The 16,347-nt window shown below is 35.3% G+C and overlaps 2 protein-coding genes across 12 annotated transcripts; one reads left to right on the forward strand and one right to left on the reverse strand.

Annotated features, from left to right (window-relative positions):
* Nucleotides 1-556: 556 nt before the first annotated feature.
* Nucleotides 557-7,477, reverse strand: LOC113114932 (protein lin-37 homolog). The gene is made up of 10 exons (XM_026282052.1): nucleotides 7,376-7,477; nucleotides 6,227-6,278; nucleotides 6,073-6,139; nucleotides 5,014-5,064; nucleotides 4,840-4,869; nucleotides 3,918-4,003; nucleotides 2,643-2,800; nucleotides 1,346-1,477; nucleotides 1,107-1,180; nucleotides 557-996 (listed from the first exon to the last, which is right to left on the reverse strand). Exons 1-10 carry the CDS (start codon nucleotides 7,460-7,462, stop codon nucleotides 918-920), a joined length of 816 nt encoding a protein of 271 aa, XP_026137837.1. The 5' UTR covers nucleotides 7,463-7,477; the 3' UTR covers nucleotides 557-917.
* Nucleotides 7,478-7,568: 91 nt separating this feature from the next.
* proser3 (proline and serine rich 3) lies at nucleotides 7,569-16,346 on the forward strand. Of its 11 annotated transcripts, none has more exons than XM_026282048.1 (14): nucleotides 7,575-7,623; nucleotides 7,930-7,960; nucleotides 8,038-8,146; nucleotides 8,430-8,722; nucleotides 9,532-9,686; nucleotides 9,823-9,938; nucleotides 11,288-11,373; nucleotides 11,745-11,878; nucleotides 12,258-12,454; nucleotides 12,741-13,213; nucleotides 13,346-13,535; nucleotides 14,130-14,304; nucleotides 15,979-16,060; nucleotides 16,181-16,346. In XM_026282048.1, exons 2-14 carry the CDS (start codon nucleotides 7,950-7,952, stop codon nucleotides 16,209-16,211), a joined length of 2,052 nt encoding a protein of 683 aa, XP_026137833.1. In that variant the 5' UTR covers nucleotides 7,575-7,623; nucleotides 7,930-7,949; the 3' UTR covers nucleotides 16,212-16,346. The 11 variants fall into 11 exon arrangements, with proteins under 11 accessions (XP_026137836.1, XP_026137833.1, XP_026137829.1 ...); XM_026282044.1 differs by having other exon boundaries at nucleotides 7,577-7,623; nucleotides 8,035-8,146; XM_026282043.1 differs by having other exon boundaries at nucleotides 7,581-7,623; nucleotides 7,927-7,960; nucleotides 8,035-8,146.
* The last annotated feature ends 1 nt before the right edge of the window (nucleotide 16,347 follows it).

Here is a 16,347-nt window from a genome sequence, read left to right on the forward strand (position 1 = left end):
AATACCCATTTTTTTGAGCTGTTGATGCACGGGGATAACCAGGTCTTGATCTTGCTCTATTTTCTTGGTGCTCTTGACAGACTGTTGGTTTTATACCAAACTGCAAAGCCTGGTACTACATCTCTATGCTGATTTCTCATTTGTACTGTCAAGGGCCTATAAGGTGGCATAATAAGCACACTTAATGAAATTACTACAGCTTTAACTGGTTTAACTGGGGTTACCAACAGTTAGTAGTGTCTTAGAGTCTTACCTGCCATGCTAGAATATTCTTTCAGTAGTAATACAGAGAATTCATTTAATATGCTGTCATTCTACCACAGAACCAGTTTTTCTTACTAATACTAACTATATCAAGCTTAATTATTCTTGATGTCTACAATGTATAAAAATATGTATATGTCAGCACACACACAAAATAAATAAATAGAAATAAAATCACACCAGACACAAAAGACACCAGCTTCTCCACACCTAACAGATGTCACGACGAAACAAGACTTTGAGAAAATCTGATTCACAATTAATTTGCAACATACTGGTGGTAATTCACCTCTTTGTTAAATTTGCCTGATCTTTATTCAAAATAAAAATGTCAAAAAGCTTAAATATGGTTACATGGCTGGTAATTACATGCATTTAATAGATGCCCACAGAATTGTCATATGCAGTTCCACAATGTCTTGTATCAGAGCCAGATTGTTACACATGTCAATAGATAGACGCTAGACAAATATTTAAAATTGGAAAGGGCCGAGAACTATTACAAAGAATTTGTTAATGCAGTTCTATTTAATGAACACATTAAATAAATTTTTAGTACTGTAAGATTTATTTGAAGTTCTTGTGAGTTTGTATTTAAAGAGAAAAATTTGCCTTCACAGATATTCTTCAGATGCACTAGTGATGTATGTGAACTAACGTTCATACATTTCCTTAAGGATTTTTATGCTCTCGCTGTATCTCAGCTGGTTCTTACTGGAAGCCTCCTTCCACCTATAACATATATATAAAAAAATGCTGAACAACATATACATGCTTTCATTTGTACATATCCCTCCTCTCCCCTTGGAAATGTAGTAGAAATTATAGAATGATGAGAATACTTCTGTCTAATTTTCTTCCAGCGTTTGATGTGATTGAAGATAAGAGGTGAGGTGCCTGCTGCAGCATCTACAGACTGAAAACAAAAAGAACTAATTGGATACATCCATGTGAAGCACATCATTTCACAAAATTAGTAGTGCAAAGGATGACAAGACCAATTCAGTATACAAACAGGTTCTTATCCATTCCTAACAAGGATTGGTAATGAGTTAAGCAGAAGTGTTTGATGGAAGCTCACCTTGGTCTCTGTAGGTTTCTCCACAGGTGGAATTCTGAGATTGACAGGTTCACCAGCTGAACCTACTGGACAGGAAACAGGTGGAGGAAGCTTGTACACGTTCTGTTCTTTGCCATTCAGCACGTCAGTCATCTGAAAGAATATGAATCAAAAAAAGGTTTCCCCCAATTGTAATGCTTGTTTTGGCATAAATTACTCATTATATTTTTTTAAATAAGTGAAGCCAAGGACATTTCTCAGTGGTGAAAGAAGACTTCTAGGCAAACTCAAAGGAAAACGATGAATTTATCTCTCCTCTGGGAAACTGATTTCAGATGGGAAAATGTAGCCGGATGTAGCAGTATTATTAACAGCAACAAATGCTAACAACGTTACTATTAAAAAGTTACTGGACAGTTACATAATATATTTACTACAGTGCCAAGACATTTTTATTCTTCTTTTGATTCAAGGTCAAACTACGACTAGAGAAAAATAAGGTGAACCAACCGCACCTTAAATGAGCGAGCCAAGTTGAATAAAACTCAGGCTGTACGTATGTAATGATTTACAAAGATAATGATTTAAAAAAAAAAGGTCATTTTAAGCAATGCTCTTGCAAAGCAGGACTATATCAGAGTTGTATTTTATAGATACTATTATTGTTTTTATTAGTATTTGTAAATGTGTGTGTGTGTGTGTGTGCTTATTAATTTGTATTTGTTTATTTCATATATCAATTTTATTTTTATTATTTCTTAATGTTTGTACATTTTATACTTCTAATAATTTATTTCAGTTAATGTTTATAGAATTTTTTTTTCATGGTTTTAATTTCATGGTATTTCTAGGACTGTGGGAACTCTGCAGGGTTACAAGTAATGCCAGTATGATATAAACAGATATTCATCCACCAACAAAAATTACTTGGACAACTGTAAACATTTTAAACATACAACGTGCACAATGTATGTGCTAAAACAAAAATAGAAAAGTGGTCCTACTGAGTTCTGCTTTAAGTACATTACTGCAAGAATTTGCCATTATCTGTGGGAAAATAGCAATACTTTATCTTGAATTTAACCTGGAGTTCATCCATTTTCAAAAATCAACACTAGATATCCAAGTGAACAACCGTGCTATTCTGGGGTGCATTTCCCAAAAGCAACTATGGTCACAAGTTTCGTCGTGGCCAATAGAATTTAATGGAACTAATGACCATAGCTAACGATGGCTTTGGGAAATGCACCCCTGAGCAGTTCAATGATCTGAAGGGGATGAGTATTAAAATTATTGCAGAGTAAATACTGGGTGAGACCTCATCCTCCCCACAGCTGTGAGGGGGGCTGGGCGCTGTTCTCTCTCGCATAGATGGGTTGTTTCTCATCCACGCCCGACAAATGGGATAGAGTGGTGTGGTGGTGCTGAACTGAGCCAAGTCCACACTGCGGTCAAATAACTTGATAATATAAGCATCTGAAGAAGAAGACAAGATGAGGAGCACGTAAGCAAACAGGAAACAACTCTTACGAGATCAAGACTTTCCATATAATTCTCTAAACCTTGGCTTGAAATAAAACTCAACCAAAAACCACACATAGTGACTCATATAAAAACCCAATGGTGTTTCTAAGAAATTATAAAAAATTTTTACTTATCTTTAAAGGGGTCATATGACGTTGCAAAACAATAACATAATTTTGTTTATTTGGTAAAATGCAATCTGTTTATGCAGTTTAAGGTTAAAGAAAAACCATTCTTTTCCACATAATGTACATTATTGTTGCTCCTCTATGCTCTGCCTTTTTTACAAAGCTTATAGTTCTGAAAAGCTAGATGTACTAGATGTACACTGATTAGCCAGCTATCCAGTGTGCTGTGATTGGTTAAATACCTCAAGCTTATGACGAAAATGTTACACACCTTGCCATACTGTGATGCCGTGACTAGCCATCTCCCGTCATAACGAGAAAAAAAACAATAAATGCCCATTACAAATAAGGCATTTGTTGTATCCAGTAGGGATATAAATACTGATTACAATGACTTATACGGTCTTTTTACAGGTTTCGTTTCGTATAGCGTCGCGTAAACATAAAACCTTGTCTGCATTTGTGATCTGAGAAACAACAAACAACAAGCGCTATTCTACACTACTCACAACTTACGTTTGAATCATCAGTGGAAAATTCTTTAAATATGTAAACGGACTTACAGACTGTGAGTCAGAAGCACCAGACTGTCCTTGAACATCTGGGCAGGGTTATGTAAATAATCCCACATCATGACGTAGACATGTGGGGGCGAGTTAAAACGAGCCATTTTAGGGGGTGTAGTTGACTCTTAACCTTAATAAAGATTTGAGACACTGGTCTTTGCAACTTTACAGATCTTCTTCATGCACCAAGAGCTTGTATCACTCAAAAGAAAAAGTAAAAATTTAAATCACATTATATGACCCCTTTAAGATAAAAAAATTGCCTATATACAATTTGAGAATTCAAATTCTGCACTTATTGCCATTTATTTCAAATTTACGTACACATTACCTAATTCAGCCTACTCATCACTACTTGTTTCATCTTGGTCTTACTTTGTTTGTGCTGGTTGGTTTCTGCCAGACCATCATCCATCTCTTTACGCTTCTTCCTTCTGTGTTGTGGGAATCGTGATGATGGTCTGTGAAAGGCAAAAAGGGTCTCTTAAAGCAAACTCTACCAAACCAGGCATTTAGGAATGAATATATTCATTATATATAATATTGGCTGTTTCATTAGTATTACTATAATAAATATTTATGAAATGTACACACAGCTGGATAGTAAGTATAGTTGTCATTAATTATTTATGATATATTTGCAATGGTTTTTCAGATTTGGAGAAATTTAGCATTACATCGCTTGCACACCAATAGATTCTCTGTGGTGAATGGGTGCTGTCAGAACACATTACATTAATCGACACAACTTCAGTCCATCAGTAAATGTCATGTTAAGTGAAAAGCTGTGCATTTATAATTAAAAATCCACCATTAAGACGTTTGAATTATAAAGTGTCACTTCTGGTCAAAGTGTGGAGTCCATAATCCATTATAAATAAAAGATAATGCATCAAAATACACCAGCATATTTGTTTAGTATTGATCTGTGCATAGTTTACACCTGATTAAGACTTTTCTCTGGGGAAAATAATATTAAGGAATTTAAAAAAAAAAAAATCTCTTGATGAACTTGTTACAAAAATGCAGCCTTTCATGTCACAAGATGTCAATTATTGTGTTTGTGTCTATTACTATTGCTTTTATCAGCCGTTTGGACTCTCACTCTGATGGCACCCACTCACTGCAGAGGATCCATTGGTGAGCGAGTGATATAATTAAATTTCTCCAAAATTGTTCTGATGAAGAAACAAAAATCTATATCTTGGGTTTCCTGAGGATGAGTACATTTTCAGCAATTGTTTATTTGTAGGTAAACTATTCCTTCAAAGTAAAGGTCAAAGAAGATTCTGCTTACCTTTTCCCTGCAGAAGAAGGGGATAAATCCCTTTATAAGAGAAAGAAAAAGTATTTAATGTGCATTACATATGACTGTTAAATAAATCTTCAAACATTTTACATTTTTAACACTCTTCTGATCAAAAGAAGAAAATGTTTATATCAGTCACACAAAAACAATGTATGTGCATACTTGCTCAAAGAGTCTGCCACCATTTTACCAGAATCCTCTTCATTCTGCTCTCTGCAGAAAAAGGAAGAAAGAGCACAAAGGATTATACAAATGGCAATTTTCCCCAAACAACTGCTCTCTACTTTATAAAAGTTATGTATTGCCAGTATTCCTTTCCCGAATTGTAACAATTCCAGATATTTTGAAAGGTTTCCAGTAAACAAAAAGAAAACATGAGAAACAAGAGAGTATTTCCACAAACATGAGTATATCAGTAAACAACTTTAGAACATCAGAGTGGCAATTATTCAGACAGCTGTAATGTAAATGGATTATAACAAGATCATTATTAACCAATACTAAATATTTATCTTAGCAAAATGAAAACCAAATCTATGGGATACCATAAATAGCCATTATTTTCATTATTTTATCATTCCTGCTGTCCAAGATATTTGGTTCTCCAATTCTGTGGAAAGTCCAAGAAACAGCAGACTCCTAATACTTTAGGGATGCAGGTGGCAGGTGTGACATTCCTGATAAGTTTTCTCAGGATACAGAACAGGAGTAAAATATGTTTGTTTGTTTTTTTTTTGTTAATTTAAAATATATTGGCACAAAAAAAGAAAATGTTAAAACTAAAAAATTTATTACAATAGACATTACATGTTTTACTTCTATAGTGATTTTCACAATACACTTCTGTTTTAATTACATTAAATCATAATGTAAATGTTTATAATATCTCCATGTCCTAAAGTCACATTTGGAAGAGTAGGCCTGGAGTGAAATTGTCATTTAGTGACAATATGAAAAACAATTGAGTGTACAGTATGTATGGGAGTAAAGTCAGCTATGCGATAATATAGGTTACATATTGTGACAATATGTTGAATATTACTAAATAATTACTAACATTATATCATTCATTAATTTTGCATCTTGCAACACTTTCACTTTTAGTGACAAACTAATTTATACAGTAAGACATTACATTGAGACAATCTTCTAAAGTGGACTCATCAATAATGTTCTTTCTAGTCTGGAGCTTTCAAAGCTCAAACACATTAATGCACTAACCTCTCACTGTCACTCCTCTCAACCAAACCTTGCAATACTGCATCAAGGCGGTTTCGAGCCCCAGCATCTGCAAAAAAAACATTTTTTGTATTATTTCCTACACAAAACACCCCACAACAGAAATGTAAAAAGAAGCTTATGTTTGCAACCTCACCTGTTTTCTCAGTCTTGATTTTACAGTGAAGCATTGTACCACCTTTTGTTTCCTGTGATTTTTTTTTTCAGAAAAGGATTTAGTTATGCATTAATTAATATATGACAAATATAAAAGAATCAGGTTGCACAAAATTCATGTAAAATTATACACCAAATATCACATACCCCACCCCCCATACACACACACAAAACACTGGCTCTTTGTTATATATGGTGAATAAATGTCATATTAAATTAAATTAAAAATTATTATTATTAAAATTATTATTTAGTGGAACCTCAAATCGTTTTATAAAAGCAAAAGCACAAAAACTCAAGAGAGTGTCCAAATACTTCTGTATATGTGTATATAGTCAGGTCCAGGTCCATACACACACGTAATAGTAGTATTTATGTATGGTAGTAATTAAAAATACTGTGTGTGTGTGTGTGTGTGGACGTGTTTTTGTGACATATCAGGACCTCTTTATATAATCATGATATGGGTATGACACAGGTATTACAAGGAGAGTGTGACTTATGATGAAAAAACCCATGTCCCCATTTTTCAAAACACTTATAAACCACACAGAATTTTTTTTTGAGAAAGTAAAAATGCAGTTTCATGTGAGGGTTAGGGTTTGATGTAGGTTTGGTGAAGGGCCATCGAATATACAGTTTTGTAAAGTATAAAAACCGTTAAAGTTACGTCTATGGGATGTCCCCACTTTTCACAAAAACAAACGTGTGTGTGTGTGTGTGTGTGTAACAGTAGTGCTTTCTCTTTTGTAAACGTTTTTTACTGATTTACAGAATATGTAAATCACTAAAAACGTTTACAAAAGAGAAAGATTGTGTAAATCAGTAAAAACGTTTACAAAAGAGAAAGATTGTGTAAATCAGTAAAAACGTTTACAAAAGAGAAAGCACGGGGAGAATGAAAAACAAGTAAAAACAATGACACTATTATTTTGCTAATCAGCTAACGTTAACCGTTACAATGATATAAATAGCTGACGTTAGATACATATGAAACCACTTAAATGCATTATTAACGGTATTTAAAATCGTCGCCGACTTCATAAATTCCCTAACAATGCCATAATACTTTAATTAACATTTTGGAACGTAAAAACACTTTATAAATACTAAACAACACGCTATTCACCTTCCAATCCTTAGCTGAGAGGCGAGCCGCTTCTATCACAAATCTGACATTCCTCTTCCGCGCGCGATGAGATTCCGGGTTCGTCATTGGCTGCAGAAAATGAGAGAGCATCGCACTTATTGGTTCAAATTGCTGTCGATCACAACATACCCCATTCTATTGGCTGGTCAACTGTCTTCGACAACGATGTAAACAACAGTTCTCTGACTACATATCCCATGATACAACACAGTCACACCATTCGAAAAGTAAGCTGAGATCTTTTACATTAACATCAAATTATACAACATATTTGGAATGAGTTTGTGCTTATACTCGGATGTAGTTTGTTTTCGAGAGTTTAAATAGCGTATAGCTTGTTAAAAAGTGAGCTAAAAGACCGTTTAATCTCATAGTAACGTAATCACGCGACGGTTGAGATCGACTCAAGCAACACAGAAACAATGTCATTAGGAGCCTATTGTCGTTTCGTTAAACTGTTGTGTCTTTATTTAGACATTCATGGTTCCTACAGTATGACGAAAATTCATTTGCGTACTTTTTTTATTAAGCAGAACAGGTTTGCACGAACGCTATGAGATCAAGGTGGGTTGGATATCAAATCATTTCAGATTTTAGCTGTTTACATTTTTTTTTTTACACTTTGTCACTTTTCTTAGCAGTGCAGCTGTTTTCACAAGACAGAATCCATTTCCTCCGGATCCCCCTTTGTCCAGGAGCCACTACAGTCCATCTAGATCCAGAAAAATTCCAAAGCAACAAAAAAGACTGGTGAGAGAACTGAGTTTGCATTCAGTTTATATGTTATGTATTTTGTGACTCTACATTCCCCACACCCCTCTAGCTTGAAACATTTGTCATAGCACAGTGCATTTTTTTTGATCTACACTACAGTATGCACTGTGCACCATTTAGTAAGCAGTAAACTAGTTTCTAATCTAGTTCTTATAAGAACTGCATTAACAAATGCAAGTGCTGAGATGAGAAAAACAAAGTTTTTAACTTGCAAAAACTCATGGTGATGTTGTTTTTTTTTTTGGATTGCACATTGCAGGCCTTGAGTCCTGTCCGGTTTACTGAGCCACCCAGTCCTTCAGATCTTCCTACTCAGACGTCACCTTTGAGGACGGAGGACCAGGTCTTTCATGAAAGATCACGTAGTGTTAGGCTCTGTCCTCCTTCTACTGAACGCCAGCTGAGCTACTCCGAGTCTTGGCCTTCTACTGACCTGAGTTGCTCTACAGACAACATTAACACTTCTGTCTGCTCTGAAGCTCAGATGCAAGCCATGAGAAACATGGTTGCACCAACAATAATTGAGGCAAAGGAACCCTCAGTTCTCGCAAAGTAAGGGAAATTGTGTTCTAATGGCAATTTCACTTTTGATTATAAATAAACCTTTTGATTCTAAACAAAAGAATGTTTTAAAAGTGGAAAACAAGGCTCATCTGAACTACTCATCCCATGAAGCAACAATGGCATGTTGTCCGACTCCTGACTATATTTAGAGCGATAAATGACTGTTTAAATGTTTTGGGTTAGTGAGTTTTTTTAAGGACGTCATTACTTTTGTTTGATGCACTCAGCTGACTAAAAGTGATGGTAAAGACATTTATAATGTTACAACATGTTTCTATTTCAAGTAAATGCTGCCCTTTTGAACTTCCTGAAAAACGTAGCAACTGTTTTGCAACATTGATAAAAAATATGAAACGTCTCCTAAGCAGCAAATAAACATATTGCAATATTTCTGAAGAATCATGTGACACTGATGACTGGAGTAATTATGCTGTAAATTCAGCTTCACAACACAGGAATTAATTAAATATTAAATTATAGAAAACAAGTATTTTAAATTCTAATAATATTTCATTATATTTAAGTACGGTAGATTAAATCCATTAAATATCTTGGTCATGGTAGGTCTTTCACATCTGGAAGTGGCCCTTGTTGTCTAAAATAGAGTAATTTCACTCACCATTTGTTACGCAGTGAACCATTCATTTAAAATTCAAACAGTATCTTCCTTTCTTTTTAAAGGAAAGCTAAAGTAATGTTGCCACATGTGGTGACACATTATTCTCAGATGAACATATGGGGGGTGTTTAATGCAAGGGTTAATTATGTGACATCCTTTTGCAATGAAATCCTTCAAGGTACATTGAACGCTTCCGTTTCGGAAAGCCACAGAGTCGAGACGAAAGACGCCTTCAGGCAACTGATGCAGAAGATGACCAGCCGTTTTGGTGGATGTCCACATCCCCTCCATCCAGTTCAACACCAACACACCCGTCAGAGAAATATATCAGAGGTGTGCTTTAAAGAAAACATCTGTCATTAATAATACATGTTCAGTAGGTTGATATTGTAAATTATTTCAGTGCACAAATCTCACAAACACTCTTCCTTTGTACTCCGAGTCTTGCTTATGTATGTTTTGTTCATAGCACCACTTGACCTCATGAAGGATGTCCCGGCCAGCTCCCAGAGCTCAATCAACAAGCCATTGCATGATGAAACCACGCTGTCTCCAGTTAGACACATGCTTGACCTTAGTATGCTGGTGAGTTTTGCATAAAAGTGAACAACTTTGACCATGTGATAAAGAGGATGACACGTATTGTACAGTTTGTTATATTGCTGTTGGGCTTTTATATGTTGCAGACGCAGCTCAATTTTGTACATAAAACAAAAAAAAGACAATTACCTTGTCCAAATACCCACACTTGTGGTCTTGCTCATTTGAGAGTGTGTGCACACAACAGAAAATAGGTGCATGAGACTGTCCCGGGTGTTAAAAAGCGCAGTGCCCTTAACGCACACTAACACCACACTATCTCAAATACCGCTTTGGAGCTCTATTCGAGGCTTAGTGTATTTCACCATGCATCAAGTTCTTGAAATAAACCGTTACACTTTTTGCAGAGATCTCTCGAGAGGTCACGGAAACCTTTCCAATGTACAATCAATATTAATATAATAATTAGATATTGTTGTTTGTTTTGTAAAACATTTGCAAATGCTTTTATCATTTAATTAGAAGAATTAAAATTGTGTCATGTGTCATAGGGACTTCTGAACAGACATTTAGAAGTTGATTTTAAAATGCAAAGTATTTAAAATTCAAATAAAGCTATGGAAATACATTTTTACAATATAACACTAGAAGTGTGTCCCATCGAGTAATGTAGCATCGTGGATGACTGTCGCCGTCTAGTGGTGGGAGCTGTAAAATCTTCCTCCATGAGGTTCTTTATTTAGAGCTGGAGTAAACATTGCTAAAAGTTTGAGGTCAGTAAGGTTTTTTTTTTTTTTTCACAAATCTAGATATTAGAATAATCTCTAAAGGATCATGTGACACTGAAGTAATAGCTGCTAAAAACTCAGCTTTGCTGATTTTAAAATATCTTAAAGCTGTTATTTTAAACTGTAACTATTTCACAACATTGTTGTTTTCAGTGTATTTTTGATTAAATAAAGCAGCATTGGTGGGCACCTGCAGGGGCAATATTGGAATGCTTTGCTTAACTTTCTGTCTTTCATGTGAATGAAAACTGAATGCATTAAAGGAATAGTTCACCCAAAATGGATGAACTATTCCTTTAAAGGAAGAATTTACTCAAATATAATCAGATCACTGATACACTGATATAAAGTGAGAGTCTGTTGAGCATCAAATGTTATGTATTTATACATTTCTCACAACAGAGAGTTGTTATGCAACCCTTGGCCCAGATTCCCTGTTTTGCCTCGCAGGATGCCACTCGTGGTTCTCTCCTCAGGATGATTTAATGAGTCAGATGGAAAATATCTCAGGCTGTCCATTAAACGTCATAAAGCACTGTTATTGCTAGTGACAGTATTATTGTTGTTGATAATCTCATGGATGTCCACCACACATTTCCTTTCTAGACTTTATCTGAATCATCCCACTGTGATCAAGAAGAACCAGAGTTACTGCAGCTACAAGAGCGAGCCAGCCGTTTACTGCAGAGGAGGTGAGACCACTGTAAACTTACACTCAATCATAGCGGAGGGAGCGGGGGGGACCACCAACATAGTCAGCTTCCTGTCTGAGTGTCAGGACTGAATGTTCAAGTGTGAAGGTATATATTGGAGTTTCACAATCAAACAAGATTGAGTACTTTTATTCATGCATTATGCTATATTATATTATTATATTACCTGTTTCCTAATGTTCTCAAACAATTGACTTTTTGGCTTTTTATATTTTTATTTTAAAATATGTCACTTTAATAAAAAATATTTTTATAGGTTGCATTTAAAATGCCAAAAAAAATTCAAACTAGGGGAAATCATGGGATTTCTTTAGTTCTGAACAGTTTAGGTGGTTTTTATGTGTTTTCAGTGAGCATTCGCTCAGCAGTGGATCCGTTCCTATCAGCTCTGAGGGTCTGGGCTGCTCTGATTTCTCCTCCCCCATAAGCACTGATGAGCCGATCCGAAGACCACTTGTGTCCACCTTAATAGGCTCAACCAACAGTAAGTAAGGAAAGGAAGGGATGTGATGTGTAATTTGGAATTTGTGCTCTGCATTTCTAATGATGTGCTACTCTCTACAGCTTTAACACAGAAATGACTAGTGCACATCATCTTGTAACCTGCCACACACACACACACACATTATTTATCTCTTCTTGAACATCTTTGTGTTTCCTTTACAACACACCCTTATCAGATAAAAAACACCCACACCTCTAACCGCAAACGTAGTGAAAAGCAGAAATGGTTGTGTAAACACTCTGTTAACTAAAAACAAACAGAAACGGATATAAATGTAATTTTTGTGTGCTAGGTTTTTATATTAGTGCAATAAAAGTGCATTAGAGAATTATTTTCGTTTGTTTTTTGTCTCTTTAAGTGATTGTAGAGCCCAGTCTGTGTGAGGAGACGTCTTTCCCTCCTCCTGCAGTTGGTTCAGAGAGGTCAGGTGTCCGCCGGGAAGATGACATCCTGTTTCAGTGGCGACTACGCAGGAAGATGGAACAGGCCAGACAATGGAGTCAGGAGGCACCTTCCCACAATTCTGTTCTTCACATACCTCCATCAGTAAACAAGGTGAACCAACACCACAGTGCATATCAGGATATATATTAAGCCGAAAGTGAATTATTTCAGAATGTAGGATATAATATAATTTGTAAAAGTTTGTGATTGCTAAGATTTGTTTCTTATAAAGTCAGTTGTGTATTGTGTTTTACATTTAACATTGTTTTTTTTTCTCCTGAACGGGACACGATTAGAACTTGGGACTCACCAGTTTTGAATTGTCGCGTTTACTATATGCACAGAAAATTGTATGCTAACATTTCTAATCAATACATTCTTCTTTGTTTCCTTTCAGAAGGCACACTGTAGCACTTTAAACAGCACTTCTCATCAGAGATCAAACCTCTCATTCACACCGGTCACCCTCGCTAGCCTCGATCCTCCAGTCCCTCAGTCTGCTCTCCCAATTTCAAGCCCAAGCATCTCCAGACTCCTGCCTGATGAGCAACCAGACCCGGACATCCAACCCAAACCCCTACCCCAACAGAGACTGTCCTCCAGGAAAGCTGTCACAAAAAGACTAGAAACCCCTTCAGCCCAACCACAACATCACAAGCCAATCAGAACACAGGCCAGCATCCCAGAGACCACAGCAGATCACCGCAGATCACAAACATCCTCTTCTCAATCTCCACAGACTTCTGATAGCACAGAGGAGCAGTGGCTGGACCCTCACCATAAGAAAGACACAACAGTCAGAGAAAAGACTGAACATGAGAGGCATGAGAAGAAGATTGCACCTTCAAGCCGAAAGAAAAAATCTGAAAGGTAGTTTATTTTTTGCATTATTGTCCAAATCAGACTGTGACCGAACCAGGCAAAACAGGTCAGATGTTTAATGACAAGTAATTGTGATAATAATGTTTCATATTGCACATTATTTTCTTCTTGTCTGTGTAGACACGGCGGTGAGCGAGGCAGCAGTGCTATGAGGGTCAGGCATGCTAGGGGTCATGAAGGGGTCAGTCGTAAAGCGGAGGAGCCGAGTGGAAAAAGCAGGTGGCAAGAAGAGGGTCAAAATTCGGCACGAGGAGGACAGTCTGGAAATCGAGCTCCACCACCTTCACCTATACATAATGCTCTGGGACAGGTTCGGGAGTTTGTTTTATAATGCACGATATGTGTCCGAAGCTGTTGAACTCCCAAGTTATTAATTAAATTATTAATCATTTAAAATGGCCACCTATATTATTATATTGAGTTATTATAATTTTTTTTTTTCAAGAAACGAATGCTTTTATTAAATTGATCAAAGTGACAGAAAAGTCTTCTACATTCTAAATTTTTTTTTTAAATGACAAATAAATGTTCTAAAATTACAGACTTCCAATTCGATAAAAAACAATATTATGGTTTTCACAAAACTATTAAGCAACACAACTGTTTTTTAACACTGGTAATAATAAGGCATGTTTCTTGAGCAGCACATTTTCTTATAAGAATGATTTCTGGGAGATCATGTGACACTGAAGAGTGTTCTGCTTTGCATCACAGGAATACATTATATTTTAAATTATTTTCAAATAAAAACAGGAATATGGCTGTTTTTACTGTATTGATCAAAAAAATGCAGCCTTAAGACCTCTATTAAACTTTTTTTTTTTTTTATCTTACAATCAATTTTTTTCCTTTCTACTTGTGAATCAGAACAGTAGAAAGTAAACTCTGTCTTTGACTTTGACAGGTTGTCTCTGAGGTGCTTTTTGCTGGGACAGACTCATCAAGCCAGTGCAAGACTCCAAGTTCTTCAGATTCCCCGGTATATACACCACCTCCACCCCCACAGTCCCCTGCTGCCTCTTGTTCCGGTGTACAGCAACCCTTGGAGGTCATAGGTCAACTCATGCAGGATGCAGAAGGTAAGAAGACCTCATGCATTCCCTTTAAACTAGCAGTAAAACTGTATGATGACGTGTGTTTAACAGGTCACGCAAGGGTCGAGTGTTTTAGCCTGAACCTGTTATAAATAGCAGGATTGAACCTTCAGAGTGTTCTTAGAACAACAGAATGCAGGTTTACCATTAATGTAGATGGAACTTATACAAATTGTATACTGTGTACATTGTGTGTGTGTGTATGTGTATATATGTGTATATGTATATATTTATTTATTTATATTTTTATTCTTAATATGTCTTATTATTACTATTATTATAAAACAATCTTTTAAAAATTTTGGATTTGGTTTGGCAGGTTTTTTTTATTTTTATTTTTTTTATATTTTTTTTATTATTAGTCTCTTATGCTTACCAAGGCTGCATTATTCAAAAATACAAAAAAAAAATACACAAAAAAAAAACGGTATTATTGTGAAATATTACTACAATTTTAATCATAACATTTCTATTTGAATAAAATGTTAAATATAATTTGTTTCTGTGATATCAAAGCTGAATTCTGAATTGCTGGTTTTTGATTAATATAATGTTCAAAAAATGTAGCAACTTAAAAATTCTTTACTGTCTCTGTATATTTATATATATTTTTTAAAACAGCAACAAAAAAAACTTACTGACCCCAAACGTTTGAATGGTAGTGTATGTAAACAAAAGGTAACCAGTCTCCTGGGGTGTATTCCAGAAAGCAGGGTTAACTTACCGTGAACTAAACCCTGAACTCTCGGTTGATTAACCCCAAACCTTGCTTACTCGAGGTATGTGGTTCCAAAAACGCTACCGGGAGTAAGTTCATTCAACTCAGAGTATGTTCCTGGTTAAGACTCAAGACATTCTCAACAGAGTGACGAATCGACGAGTCACTATAGAAACGGACGCTAAGAAAAAGCGCGCCAAGCTGTTTCTTTCTTCTTCTTTTGTTCATTAGTTGTTTACATTCTTAGTGCATATCGCCAACTAATTGATGGATGTGCAATCATTTTTATTTTTATTTCCATTTAATCTTTAATCCTTGAGAATGTAAATTATATTGTTTGTTTTATGCTAATTATACATTAAGTCATATCAGATATGTATTTTGATTTAGAATTTAGACATTATAGAAAATACCACTCCATGTGTGAGATATTACATGTAATAAATAAAATATATAAATATATATAAGTTAAACATGACCTTGTCATTGTGTTTTATAATTTATGCATACGTCTTAATACATAATTTATAGATAACTCTTATATATCCCAATAAAAGAAATAATCATATTAGAATAATATATTAACTTATTTATTACTTATATTAGCACCTCCTCATTAACATATATATATATATATGTATATATATAAAATAGGCTATATTACATATTGTAATATTATATAATGTTTTGTAATATTATATAATGTTCTGTCACGCCCACTGAAGGCTCGCTGAAGTGATCTAACCCTGGAACATAACCTGCTCTGGAGCAGGTTAAGTTTAGAGAGTGAGTTGCTATGACTACTAACATACCCTGAAAGTTACCTCCGTTTTTGGAACCGAAAATTGAGGTTATCCGCTTACTTACTCTTAAACATACCCGGGTATGTCACATAACCTGCTTTCTGGAATACCCCCCTGATCTCACAATCTTACAAACAGACTCAGATGGGCAGGAGTTTGAAGACGATCCTTTGTTGCAAGTCCTCAGACAGCAGAGGAAATGGTTGAAGGAACAACTTTGGTAAGAATATCTATAGTTTATCTGTTAACGACATATATATTTCACACAAATCTGCATTAGTGAATTACTCTATGCAAGTAGACTTTTTGCTTGATCAGTTTTTATTTTCTTTTTTCCCAGGGAGGTTGATGAGATGCTCCAGCAGCTCTGACGCACCTGTTCAATATATCAATGATGCAGTATGTTTCATATTATCATGTTTATATTTGCTACTATTTATGCTATTTTATGTTGTGGATTCAAACATGTATGAATCTATTTCTAAATAAAGACCTTTGCAAATAAAC

This window comes from Carassius auratus, chromosome 15 (assembly GCF_003368295.1).
Source record: "Carassius auratus strain Wakin chromosome 15, ASM336829v1, whole genome shotgun sequence".
NCBI lineage: Eukaryota > Metazoa > Chordata > Actinopteri > Cypriniformes > Cyprinidae > Carassius > Carassius auratus.

Excerpts from the sequence above, each read along its gene's own strand:
- LOC113114932 (XM_026282052.1), bottom strand. The coding sequence starts at position 7,462 with ATGACGAACCCGGAATCTCATCGCGCGCGGAAGAGGAATGTCAGATTT. Across the intron at positions 6,140-6,226 it reads AATCAAGACTGAGAAAACAG|ATGCTGGGGCTCGAAACCGC; the intron begins GTGAGGTTGCAA and ends TTTTTTTTGCAG. Across the intron at positions 4,870-5,013 it reads GTGGCAGACTCTTTGAGCAA|GGATTTATCCCCTTCTTCTG; the intron begins GTATGCACATAC and ends TCTCTTATAAAG.
- proser3 (XM_026282044.1), top strand. Across the intron at positions 11,374-11,744 it reads AGCCGTTTACTGCAGAGGAG|TGAGCATTCGCTCAGCAGTG; the intron begins GTGAGACCACTG and ends ATGTGTTTTCAG. Across the intron at positions 11,879-12,257 it reads CTTAATAGGCTCAACCAACA|TGATTGTAGAGCCCAGTCTG; the intron begins GTAAGTAAGGAA and ends TGTCTCTTTAAG.